The sequence below is a fragment of the Eptatretus burgeri genome, chromosome 4 (assembly GCF_056783735.1).
Source record: "Eptatretus burgeri isolate ZD-2024b chromosome 4, Ebu_testis_v1, whole genome shotgun sequence".
Lineage (NCBI taxonomy): Eukaryota > Metazoa > Chordata > Myxini > Myxiniformes > Myxinidae > Eptatretus > Eptatretus burgeri.
Window position 1 is genome coordinate 83,194,417 of NC_140964.1, and position 13,327 is coordinate 83,207,743.

Here is a 13,327-nt window from a genome sequence, read left to right on the forward strand (position 1 = left end):
AATTGAAACAAGAAAAAAAGCAATCAGAGATTGCAGACCTTTGCCAGGACTTGTTTTGTGTGGCGTTTGTACTGATGTGTTACGTAATTAGAGACACAATTAGAACTGCCACTTTATAACTGTTGGCAGTGATGACCGGGTACCCAGACGTCCGCCTTTGATACAACATGAGACTTAAATGATAGTCGCAAAGTTTCCCTTCGATAGGATAAGTGGTTCCAGAGAAAACATTATTTAATAGTGATACAAATACAGCCCTGCTTCGATACAGCGTGGGACTGACGAGTTACGAACCAGGTTGCACAAAGTGTTCAATCTAATTATTATGTATGCAGTCAGCCCTTTTTCCTGGGGACATTGGCAGTATCAATTGAATTGCTATTCCTGTACCATCAAACGCTTTCAGGTGCAGCAAAGTGAGCCTTCTGGAAAAAAAAAAAAATCTTAAAAGTTCTCAGATTCAAATAATTAAATAATTCTGACTGCCAAACCGTGTGGCCGATCGGGTTGAAATTTTAAAAATAAGTTTCACATGTCGGCTAGATTATAATTGTGAAGTTTCGCATATATTGAAGCAGCGATTCCAGAGTAAACATCAATTAATATTTATCCTTCATTCCAATACGGCTGCCAAACGATGTGTCGTATATCAAAGGGGGGGGGACTTTTTGTTTGTCATGGAGAGGCGGTCATACATGTGGAATTTCGCCTCGATCTGTTCAGCCGTTTCAGAGAAGAAGACTTTTAAAGTTATAAATTTTCAATCCAATATGGCTGCCGTACCATGTGCCCTATCACAACATACATTTAAATTCTCCATCTAATGGGGAAGTGGATTAATTATGCTTGTTAAGTTTGGTGTTGATCGGACAAGGTGCATTTTTCGATCCAAGATGACCTCAAAACCATGTAACTTGTGACATCATAATTTTTTACCATATATGCAGGCATGGGGTAGATCATTGTTGCCAAGTTTCGCTTCGATAGGTTATGTGGTTCCAGAGAAAACATTATTTAATATAATTATTGAATCCAACATGGCTGCCAAACCATGTGACTCATCAATTAGAAATTAACAAACTTATATTCTCTACTCGTGTGCAATACGTATGTGAAGTTTCCTCTTGATCTGACCAGCCGTTCTGGAGAAGAAGAAGATGTTTGAAGGTTTTAGGGTAAATTCAATATGGCCACCAAACCATGTGACCTATCAATTAGAAATTAACAAACTTGTGAAAGGACGTCTTGAGGAAAGTGTGTGTGAATTTTTGCCTCAATCTGTCCAGCTGTTCTGGAGAAGATTTTTTAAAATTTATAAGTTTTCAATCCAAGATGGCTGACGAACCATGTGACCTATGACATGATAAATTTACATTCTGCTTCAAATCGTGTAGTGGAACATGTGTTTCGTGTTCATCGGATAAAGTGCGTTTTTCTATTCAAGATGGCTGCCAAACCACGCGACTTGTGACGTCATAATTTTTACTATGTATGCAGACATGATATGATGGAAGATAATAGTTGCAAATTTTTGCTTTGATAGATTAAGCAGTTCCAGAGAAAACATTATTTAATATTTTTCTTAAATCCAACATGGTTGTCAAACCATGTGACCTATCAATTATTATTCATTAACAAATTTATATCCCCTGCACGTGTAGAATACGCTTGTGAAGTTTCCCCTTGATCTGACCAGCCGTTCTGGAGATGATGATGTTTTAAGGTTTTAAGGTCAATTCAATATGGCCGCCAAACCATGTGACCTATCAATAAGAAATTAACAAACTTGTGAAAGGATGTCATGGGGAATGTGTGTGTAAATTTTCTCCTCAATCTGTCCTGCCGTTCTGGAGAAGGTTTAAAAAAAAATGTATTTCAAAACAAGATGGCTGCAGAACCAAGTTACCGATGACGTCACAATCATTTTTTTTCTCTGGTGAATTGTGTAGATGACGCTTAAGAAATTTCAGATTTTTCCCATGCAGCGTTCTACTTGACGAATTTTCACCGGCATACCGCTTCACCGATGACGTCACGAAAAATCACCTGTCTTCCCCATTGGGAGTTCATTACAATGTATGAAGCGAAATATTTTTCCATTGCACCGTTTCAGAGATACAGAGGTCCAAAGTTTATCGGATTTTTCAAGATGGCGTCCGTACCACGTGACCTATGACAGCATACTTAGTTTATAATTGTGACATCAAAAGATACATTCTATGGTGAAAATTTTGTGTCGATCGGACTTACCGTTCCTGAGAAAATGATTTTTAACGCAAAAGAACCCAAAAATTGCTGGCGGAAGAAGAATAAATAAACAATAAGAAATAAACAGAAGCAAAACAATAGGTTACCCAGTCCATTTAACTGGGTACCCAAATAAATTTTTAAAAAACTAAACAGGGTGTCACAGCCAACTCAAAAATTTGGCCAAATTTACATCTTTAATCACAAGCTAGGTGTACCAATTCATTTGACCAAGCGAGACAAATCAATTACTCAGATTTGTCTGCATGCAAAACAAGAAATAAAGCCCTTTCAAATTGCCAAGACAATTTCATAAATTTGGGTCCATTTAACTTTGATAGTCAGAAAGGTGCCTAAAACTTTTATCCCTGTTGCAAACCTGAAAATTTTGAGCTGAGTGGACTTTCTGGTAATACAATCTTCACAAGGGTGACCTTGCCAATCGGCTCCAAGTCCTTCACATCTGGCACACGGTCATGATAGATGAAATCATTATCCTTCTTGGCAGCTGTCAATGAGCGTCCAATCTTGTCTGACAACTCCTTGACACTAATGTACTCATCGTAGCGTGATGCGACGGTCTTCACCAGTTCTGCTGCTTGCTGTTTATGGAGCAGAAATGTAAACTTAGTAAAGTTGTATTTTCCTTACATTTTCATCAACCAACAAAAAAGGAATATATATATATATATATATATATATATATATATATATATATATATATATATATATATATATATATATATATATATATATATATATATTGCAAAAAGTAAATACTGAACAATCATGCCAACACCACAGCAGATATAGCAAAACATACAAACTGATTTACCTTGGGATTATTATTTTGCTTCCCAAAGAGCAGTTCAAATATGCACATTTTAATGTTTATCAATCTAGGTGAATGTTGACTTACAGTTTGCCTTTCACATCAGACCTTGAAGTCAGAGAATTTTAGTTTTTGGGTTGGGCTGTTTGGGGCTCTCATTTGATCACATGGCTCATGATGGAGGGAAGCAAAGTTTAAATCCAATATGTTGCTATTATCCTGGTGTTGACTTAGTGGTTAGGGTGGCTGGCCAGGATCCTTGGGTCCTGAGTTTGAGCCGTTGGCCACTGAATTAACACCAGGGCGTTGACTCAGCCTGTCATCCTTCCGAGGTCGGTGAAATGAGTACCAGTGTACTGATCCCGGTGTATGCCCCAGTTTGAATAGGTGTACCATATCCCTGTGTGTCGTAAGAGGCAACCAGGGTTGGCGTCAGGAAGGGCATCCGGTCATAAAACATTGCCTCAAGAAGGGAACCATGATTGCATGGAGCCTGCAAAATAGCTAACCCCTGTTCAGCAGGGAAAAATGGCTGTAAAAGGCAGTTTTTTTTGTTTTTTTTTAATCCTACATGTGATTTATGTAGCATCTCCATTGAATCATGGATAAATTAAAACAATTAAAGGGATTTGCAATTACAGTATGTGGTGCGTTCAAATGTGAAGGTCTCCTGAATGCGTGAATGTGAAATGAAAGAAAAGAAAAATAAATAAATAAAACAATCCTCACATTGTTGGAAAGTTTCCAATGCCATTCAACATTAGCAGCAGCACATGTCAAGTCATGTGTCATTGGCGGTGTTGCTCATATGGTGTTTACTTGTAAATGGCCCCTTTAAGCTTACATGAGCAATGTGTTGTAATAAAATTTTTGCATCAGTGTAAGCATGCTCATATGAACATTGATCATCACCCAGTTGGTGTGTGGAGAGTCGATTATGGATGTGAATAATGTTCGTAGTTGGGTGTAAAGTTTGAAGAGACAGGCGAAAGCAGTGAAACTGAACCTCATTGCAGACTACATTGTTCAAGCTTTTCAATGAAAGATCATTCAGCATGCAGAAGGAATTGCGACGAACATTTGCAAAATAACGGTTGACGAAATCCCCATGGCCACAGGCATAAAGTGATTCTGTATGTTCGATTTTGCATACTATTCTCAAAATGGCAAAGGTTTCTGCATGCCTAATGCCACAAATACAATCAACAAAAAAGCTATACCAATGTCCATGTCTCAAAAACATGGAGACCAGGACTGCAGCAAATGGGGGACAGTTTGTGAACACAACTGAACGAAAGCTGGATGTCCTACTGTAATCAAGAAAAAGAAAAAAAAAAAAGCAGGCAACAATGCAAGCAAGTTCACATTGACCAAAAAAAATGTGCACACACCAGCTGAGAAGCTGATGGTTGTCATCTTTTGGGATGCTCATGACATTATTCTCACGCATTGCATTCCAAAAGGGACAACTGGTTACAAGTCATTAAATTTAGGTGTTGGGGAAAAAAGTTTGTCATCCCGACAAAATAAATGTCTCGAATTTGCAGTCAGGGTTTGGCTTCCACCACGATAACACGTAACCACTTTGAGCTGCTCAAATGAAGGAATTCTTCAGAGCATCGCATCAAACCGATCCCATATCCTCTATATTCACCAGAGTCTGCTCCCAGTGACTTGGTTATTTCCAAAAATTAAAGAAATCCTTTGTGATCGAAACTCCTCTTCCAGATAAGGGTTGGCATCAATGATTTATCAGTCCAGGCTCCACATAACACTGAATAAAGCTTCACATCATGGATGGTGAAAAAATAATAATTTTGTAGCACTCCTCAGGGACTGTAAGAAGTGAGGAATCATTTTAAGTCTTACATGCTTGTTAAAATAAAGAGACCTTCATATTTGAATATACCTCATAATTTATTTAACTGACAATGTTGCTTTATGCAATTATATTCATCCGCAACAATCAGATAATTTCAACATTTTGAAATTTAATGCAACAGGATAGGTAAGTGCATGAGGCGAGAGACCTATAATGCATCTCATCAGTACCACTCGGTAAGGGAGAGATCTCATGCTGATTGATCGCAATCTTTCTAAAACTTTTTCCATAATGTCTGCATTGCCCTTTCTGTGCAATGATAACACTTGCACCACCACCAACTCCTCAAACCCCTCCCCCTTCCACCCTTCAAGAGTTTAATTTACTGACAATGTATACTGACAATGCTTTGTTATAATCAGGACAGAATCAATGTGATGTCTTGCACAAAAAAAAACTGCTAGTTTCAGTTGCTTCTCCTTTTAAAACTTTAAAATACCTGTAGGCGACTAATCTCCTCTCCAAAATTCTTCTGTTGCTTTGCTAGGAGAGCCCGGTGTACTTGAGCCGTCGCCTGGTAAATGGAGTGCTTGGCAGCAAGCAGCGGTAGCACTTCCTGAAAGTAGAAATACTAAGAATTGGGCAGGGGAGAAACAAAAAAAAATGCAATGGAATGGCAAGGATAACAGAGGGTAGATTAATCCAGTGAAGGATCGTAACAAAACGCAGGTTTGGTTGAGCATGCACAAAGATTAAAACAAACAATTTTCAAAAGTAAACGATGCAGCAGGTAACATGCGAGGTCAGGGATAACGAGGGGTGTGGGGTAGGGAGGAGGAACGTGAGAATAAAGGAAGAATCCCACCGGTTTGGGAAATCCCAAGAATCCCAAAACAGCAGGTTTGTTGGAAGAAGAAAACAGTAAGAGCACACAAGGAAAGATGAAAACAAATTATAGTTAGTGTAAAGACAAAGTTATCACCACAAACAGACTTTATTTAAAATTAATGTATGGTATAACAAAAAAACAAAACAAAAAAAAAAAACAAGAATTTTTCACTTTTGAATGCTTGCAAAATAAAACAAAAACAAAGAAACTAATTTTCATTCCAAAAAAACAACAATAAAATGAGAATGGAATTGCAAAGTTGATTAATAAAAATAAAACTGGGTCACCGAAGACCATTATTCTTTTCAAAACGTACAAACCAACTATCTAACAATTGCTTTGACACAACTCAGCATTTCTCAACTATAAGCAATCAAACCACTCATTCATGAACAATTCTAAAACAAAAGGAGGACATTATAGGTCATACTGAAATAGAGTAAAAGGTCACCCCCACCTTCGGCAGGTTGTCCCTTGACTGACACTGTTTGAAAGCATCATTGTAGTTTTCTGCAGCCTGGTTTGCTAGTTTAGCAATACTGGCATCTTTCATCTTGTCTGCAAAGCACATTTTGCCATTGATTGCTAAAATAATCAAGGAATTTTTTTTGTGACAAAAAACAGTGCTATTCATACTAAAATATGCCATTTGGTCTGTCTGACTGACTGACTGAATGACTTTTTTGACAATGATAGATTCGGTCATTACTTATCCAATCTCAACAGGAGGACTAAAGGTCACATGATGGAGGTTGGAGTGACTTCATTTGGTCCTCTCCCCAAAGGGGTGTTCCACCTTGGAGAAAGTCTGTGTAAAGGTGTATATTCATGTTGAGATAGCCAATTGTGGCATTTCTTCAAAGCCATTTCTAATAGCAACACGAATGACAATAGGATAACATTAATGTTATTACAAAACAATATTAATACTAATAATATGCACCGCCCCCACAAGGGGTTTTACCTTGGAAAAATGTCATGTTAACTTGTATAAATAGGTTAGCATGGAATTTCATAGAAAACCCCGACCAGAGGTGAAATATATTACAAACCACGAACACTTTTGATTACCTTTTTAAAGTCGCTACTACTAATTAACACTAAACTGAAAAATGTGGAGGCATCCCAACATCCTTAACGCATTCTATGCTTATCACGTCTACCACAGAATAACGGACCGGATCCTACAGCTGCTGTGATCTACATACCCCACAGAAAATAACATGACCCTTCCTACGGCTTCTGTAGGGAGTGGGTGTTCCAGTTATACAAAACATGCAAAATTATATTTTAATGCAAACATGCAAACAAATATTCACACGGCATTTTGTCAATTTTTTATCATTGCAAAAGGACCTTGCCAGGAGCAAAATGCATAAACATCATTTACATTTCAAAGCAATATGGTGGGGGTTACAAACAAGTTATATTTTATGTTGGGAAGGTGGTGATGCATTCATAACATGCTTTTGACAGAGAGAAAGGGAGAGGTATTCCAAAAAAAAAAAAAAAAAATCAAGTACACAAATACAAATAATTTTTTTTAAGTCATCAACATGAACTCAAATGATCAATTGTAAATTTTTTCACAGCAAGATGATCCTGAGAACTTTTAATCAATAAAACTCACCAGCAGTGGCTTTTAAGCAAAACACCTCTTGTGCTTGTGCTAGCATAATGAGGCTGAGAGCCCCTGTCGTATCAGGTGTAAGGTCAACAGTGGGCTCTCGACTAGATGCAGACATTACATGGTCCTTTATGTAAGCAAAACAGCCTGCGGCTTGCTAAGAGAAACAAAGAAAGAAAACAAAAAAAAACAATGAATTTCAGCCTCAAGGTTTACTTCCATACATGTTTTACACCATGCATTGTCATCTGCTGTAGTCAATTCTACAGCATTGACATTTAATTACTAATTAGCAATTACCATGACACCAACCAAATGTTGCCACCTTAAATATATTATGCACAGAACTGGCTTGAAACCTGTGCCAGTATTCAACGCAAATGCAAATCTCAATCCTACATCTCGGAGAGATGTTAAAAACACGTCATCTTGTTTGATGCATTCCATTAAACATTCCAGAAAAAGAAAATGAACCTGCATCAATCAAGTGCATCAGATTATTACCATCAAGAACCAAACAATTCAGGGAGTTTGGAATTCCTACCATAGTAATGATTCATGATGTTTGAAATATAGATTAAAAATCCCATATCCTCCAGTGTTAATGTAAAGTACTCTTTACAAGGCCCCTTCATGCATGTAACACCACGACAGATGGATGGCTTATCATGAAAACAGGAAGTCACTCTATTGAGGTGCCAAAGTTGTCAAGTTAGCCAGATACAAAACTCGTTTTTGAAGTACAGTATTATTTAAATTTGCGAATTCTATTTTTTAATTACCTCCACCACCAAAGGTGGATGGAAGTTATATTTTCATGTGTTTGTACGTGTCTGTGAGCAGGATATCTGACAAAGATATGGACGGATTCTGAAAAAAATAACTTGGTGGACAGGTTGGTGTGTGATGAAGAAGAATCAATTTGATTTTGATGAAGATCTGGATACACTAATTTTTAAGGCGATTCTTCACAATTGAGAGATGGGGGCCAAAAGCTGATGACACTGTCAGGTGTTCCTCACTATTATCATCAGACGTTCCTCTCTACCCACCCACAAAGCTAAAAGCCCACTTTTCATTCGACAGAATACAGATATATCAGGATTAACTGGTAGCTTACAAAAAAAAAAAAAAAAAAAAAAATCAGAAGATTACCACCATAGAATTGTTTCTGCATCAAAGAGGGAAAACATTGAGTGAAATAGCTCGCATCACTCGATTTTCAAGGTGGGGCATGCAAAGCACAAACAAGAACAAAGAAACATAATCTGTAATTGACAAACCCAGGACTGGAAGACCCAAAAGGCTGTATAACAAGGATGAGCAGGACTTGAAGATAATATCCTTAAGGAATAGAAAGAAGACAAAGCGTTTAATTGACAACAGAACTGCCAGAAGGCTGTTTCGTTATCCATCCATCAACTGTACGAAGATCACTTTTGAAATCAGGACTTAAATATGTTGCAGTAATAAAACCTGTTAAGGGGAACAAGATTTAAAGGCTGAAAAAACACACAAGAACAGAAATTCGACTCTGGAACAATGATCAAAGGTGCTTTAAACCAATGGTTCTCAACCTGGGGGTCGCGACCCCCCAGTGGGTCGCGAGAAGGTTGTCAAAACAAATATAAAATAAAGAAGTTCATAAATATTTTTTGAAAATGATTTTTCAATTAAATCTCCCATACCAATGTTATAATGTAGTCATTATGAAACAGATTTCAGCAGCAAGTGAAGTGTGTGTGTATAGAGATAGAGATAGAGATAGAGATATAGAGATAGAGATAGAGATAGAGATAGAGATAGAGATAGAGAGAGAGGCGGGTGCTGAAAGTCAATGTTCGCGCTCGCTAACTACTGCAAGGTGGCTGAATATGGATCGGTGACTTGTCAAAAAACGTCTGCCAGATTGGAGACATTTACAAACCAAACACCCATCCTACACTGACAAACCATTAGATTTTTTTCGTCGTAAGGAGGGACAACTAGAGCCAAAAGACGACTGTACGTGAGCACTCTACAATCCCTGTCAAAGCCCTGTTGGCTTCATATGAAGTGGCATACCTGGTTGCTCAATCCAAAAAGCCCCAAACTATTGCAGAGAGCCTGATCCACCCAGCAGCGATTGCAATGACCAGAGCTATGCATGGTGAAAAAATAGCCAGCACACTTGAGACTATTCCACTGTCTAATGACACAATGGCGAGGCGCATTGGTGACATGCCCAACGACATTAAAGAGCAGCTCATTGAACGAGTGAAGAAAAGTGGAAGATTTTCCCTCCAAATTGACGAAACAACGGATGTTTCCAGTGATGCACAGTTACTTGTTTTTTGCAAGATACAGCTACGAAGGGAAAATGGACGAGGATATGGTGTTTTGCTCGACACTTGAAGGAACTTGCACTGGTCGTGACATTTTTAACAAACTGGAGTAAAATGTGCGAGGGGTGGACGAAGTTGGGAAAATTGCATCTCTGTGTGTACAGATGGAGCTGGTGCCATGCAGGGGACAAGAAGGGGACTGAAAGCTAAAGTTTTGGAAGTGGTAGTTTTGGTAGTTTTTATTTATTTATTTTATTTTATATATTTTTGGTCAGTAATGCAAGGTTTGTGTACGTCTGGTAGCTGTTATGTGTGATAGTAACCTCTGTCTGCAGCAGAGGGTCGCTCAATCTTCCAGTCTGTGTCCCGTGCATAAATAGGCTACATACCGCTCTTTGCAATTACAGAAGCCTTTTTTTATGAATGTGGTTGGCTGTTTTTACTGTGTTATACATCAGTGTAAATCATTAATTTGTAATACCAGTTTAGTTTAGTTCTGTTTAGTTTGAACAGCTAGCAGTCCCGAGGCATTGACCAATGTGCTCCAGGCACTGTGGATTTTTTTATGCGCTCCGTGACATCACTGCAGTGCGTTTCAAGTGTGAGTCGGAAGGGGGGTCGCGAACCCCAACTTAAATTTTTGGGGGGGGGGGTCGCGGCTCCAAAAGGTTGAGAACCATTGCTTTAAACAGACAAGTCAAAGTTTTCATAATTTGGATCGAATCAAAGACAGTACGAGAGACAATGACAAACCAAAACTCATAAAGAGCCTTTCTTGAAACCAACAATTAAGCATGTAGGGAGGTTCAATGCAAGCTTTGAGGTGCATTTCCTCAAGTAGTGTTGGAAAATTTATGGTATATTGAAAGATATAAAGAAATTTTTATCCACCATGCAAGATGCTTTGATCAAAACTTCATCTTACAGGAAGAAAATGATCCAAAAACACACAGCTGAAATAATTTAAAACATATTTGCAAAGGAAAGAGGAAGCTGGAGTACTTCAACAAGTATAATGGCTCACTCAAAGTCCAGATCTCAATATCATTGAAGTTATACAAGACTATTTGAACAAAGAAAAAAATAAAAGAAGAATTCCAGCAACTGAGATGATCTTTTGATGGTCTTGGAAGAAGCATGGACCAACATGCCACAAGAACTTATAACAGTATTTGAAAGCATCACCAGAATAATCACAATGGTTTTGAAGGAAAATGGTGAACATACACCACAATCACGAATATATTAGTTTATATCAAGGTATATTGCACATAAATTTGGGTATTTGAACAAGATTTTCTTTTTCATAAAGGTGTATTTACATTAAACACAGTTTGAGCTTCCTCATGCATCAGAGTATAAAAATGTAAAAGGACCAAGACTTTTGCACAGAAGACACACACACACACACACACACACACACACACACACACACACACACACACACACACACACACACACACACACACACACACACACACACACACACACACACACACACACACACACACACACACACACACACACACACACACACACGGTTTGTCGAATAATTGAGTGATCTCATCAACTACCTCAAATGAAAAGAAAGCCTCAATTTTAGAAATACAATCCAGAATATTTAGCATTGGGATTTACATTTACTGGATCCAAGGATGAACCAAAGCCACAGTGTGTTATTTGTCAGGAGGTATTGTCAAACGAAGTGCTTAAACCAGCAAAATTTCACCATCATTTATCCACAAAGCATCCAAAATGTGAAAAGAAGCCCCTTGATTATTTTCAATAAAAGAAACGGGAAGTTTGCTATCAGAAGTTTTCAATGCATAAAATGACAACTACACTTAATCGTGGTTTGAAAGCATCTTTCCTGATTTCACTGAGGATTGCAAAGTCCAAAAAAACCCCACACAGTTGGGGAAGATCTTGTGATGCCCTGTGTGACGGATGTGTGTGAATGTTTATTTGGCTCTGAAGCATTAAAAAAAAAAAAAAAAAAAAAAACTTTCCACCATTCCAATTTCAAATACAGTTTGTCGTCACATTCAACACGTGTCACTTGATATAGAAGAGCAACTTGTTCAACATCTTCAAGGAAAGAGATTTGCCATTCAACTCTGAATCCACAGACGTTGCTGATTTTACTGGTTTACGTGCGCTATCCTTGGGAAAGTGAAATCGTTGAAGATTTCCTGTTCTGTAAACTTAGACAACTGATGAAGAAATCTTCAAATCTATCGATTCCTACACGTGTGCACATTGTTTGAAGTGATCGATTATATTGGGATGTGCACTGACGGTGCACACAGGTGTGATTCAGTGGGTAAAACAAGATGCCCCAGCAGTATGAGTAACCCACTGCATTATGCACAGAGAAGCCTTAGCAGCTCGCCATTTGGAGCCAGAATTACACACTGTTCTGACATGGTGAAAACAGTAAACTTTGTTAAAGCAAGGCCACTTAATTTTCGTCTTTTTGCTGCACTATGCAATGAAATGGGAGCCAAACACATCCAACTGCTGATGCACACCGAGATCCACTGGATATCATGCGGACGAGTCTTGCACAAGTATTTGAGCAAGGAACTGGAGGAATTCTTGACAAACACAAGCTACAGCCATGCAAGCCAATTCAAAGACCACTCTTTCTTGCTCAACTTGCATATTTATCTGATGTATTTAACCTTATGAATGATCTCACCCTTTCACTGCAAGGCAAAGATTCAAACATTTTGATTCTGAGTGATAAAGTGATGGGATTCAGAAAAACTCAGTGTGTGGAGAACTAGCTTGGAAAATGGAATGACTGGAACATTTCTGTTGCTCACAGAATTTCTCAGCAATTCTGAGATCGGATTGCCGGGCATCAAAGCAGTTTTGACTACTCACCTTAATGCATTGGATACACAATTTGAGACTTCCTTCAGAGATGTTTCAGATGACGAAGGACAGTGGATTCGTGCACCGTTCTCCAAAGATGTTCTTTCAAGCACAAACCTTGGCTGCCGAGCCCAAGATCAGCAAGTGGATTTGTCATGTGATGACACAGCCTGAAGGTAAAATTTGGAAAGCAATCTCTCATGATCTTTTGGCACTCCACTGAAAAGAACTGTCAGGTGAAGCAACAAGCTGAATACCATGAATGACCCTGACGTTGAATGAAAGCTGATTACCAAATGATGTTGATACTTGGGCAGCCGATTACCAGACAATATAAACGCGTGAGGCCGCTCGAAGCAAAGACCTCCATTCTCCAGAGAAATTTATTCCCAACGTCATCACACGAATTTCCAAACCCGTCCTCACGGCCGTTAAATAAATGCTCTGAATTATTGTAAATCATGGCTTTCTCCACAAAGTGTTGGTATTCAACAGAAAGGACCCTAGGACAACCGAAAAGTTCAATCTCTCGCGAGATAAGGCTCTCTAACATAGCCTTATCTCTAACATAAGGCTCTCGGACTCTCTGGAAAATCCTCTATTTCTCTTTGCCGATGACTCCACCCTCTGCCGTACCATCTGTCATCCCTCAGACCGGCAAGCAGCAGCTTCTTCGCTCACTGCAGATCTGGATAAAATCACAAAC

The 13,327-nt window shown here is 38.5% G+C and overlaps 1 protein-coding gene across 1 annotated transcript in view; it reads right to left on the reverse strand.

The window, feature by feature from the left end:
• PDCD6IP (programmed cell death 6 interacting protein) overlaps nt 1-13,327 on the reverse strand; it is a 98,664-nt gene that overhangs the window by 40,542 nt on the left and 44,795 nt on the right. Inside the window, exons 5-8 of the mRNA XM_085879059.1 lie at nt 7,421-7,574; nt 6,248-6,348; nt 5,401-5,517; nt 2,627-2,849 (exon numbers count right to left, since the gene is read on the reverse strand). Of these exons, the coding sequence (XP_085735185.1) occupies nt 2,627-2,849; nt 5,401-5,517; nt 6,248-6,348; nt 7,421-7,574 (595 nt within the window). The remainder of the gene's footprint in view (nt 1-2,626; nt 2,850-5,400; nt 5,518-6,247; nt 6,349-7,420; nt 7,575-13,327) is intronic.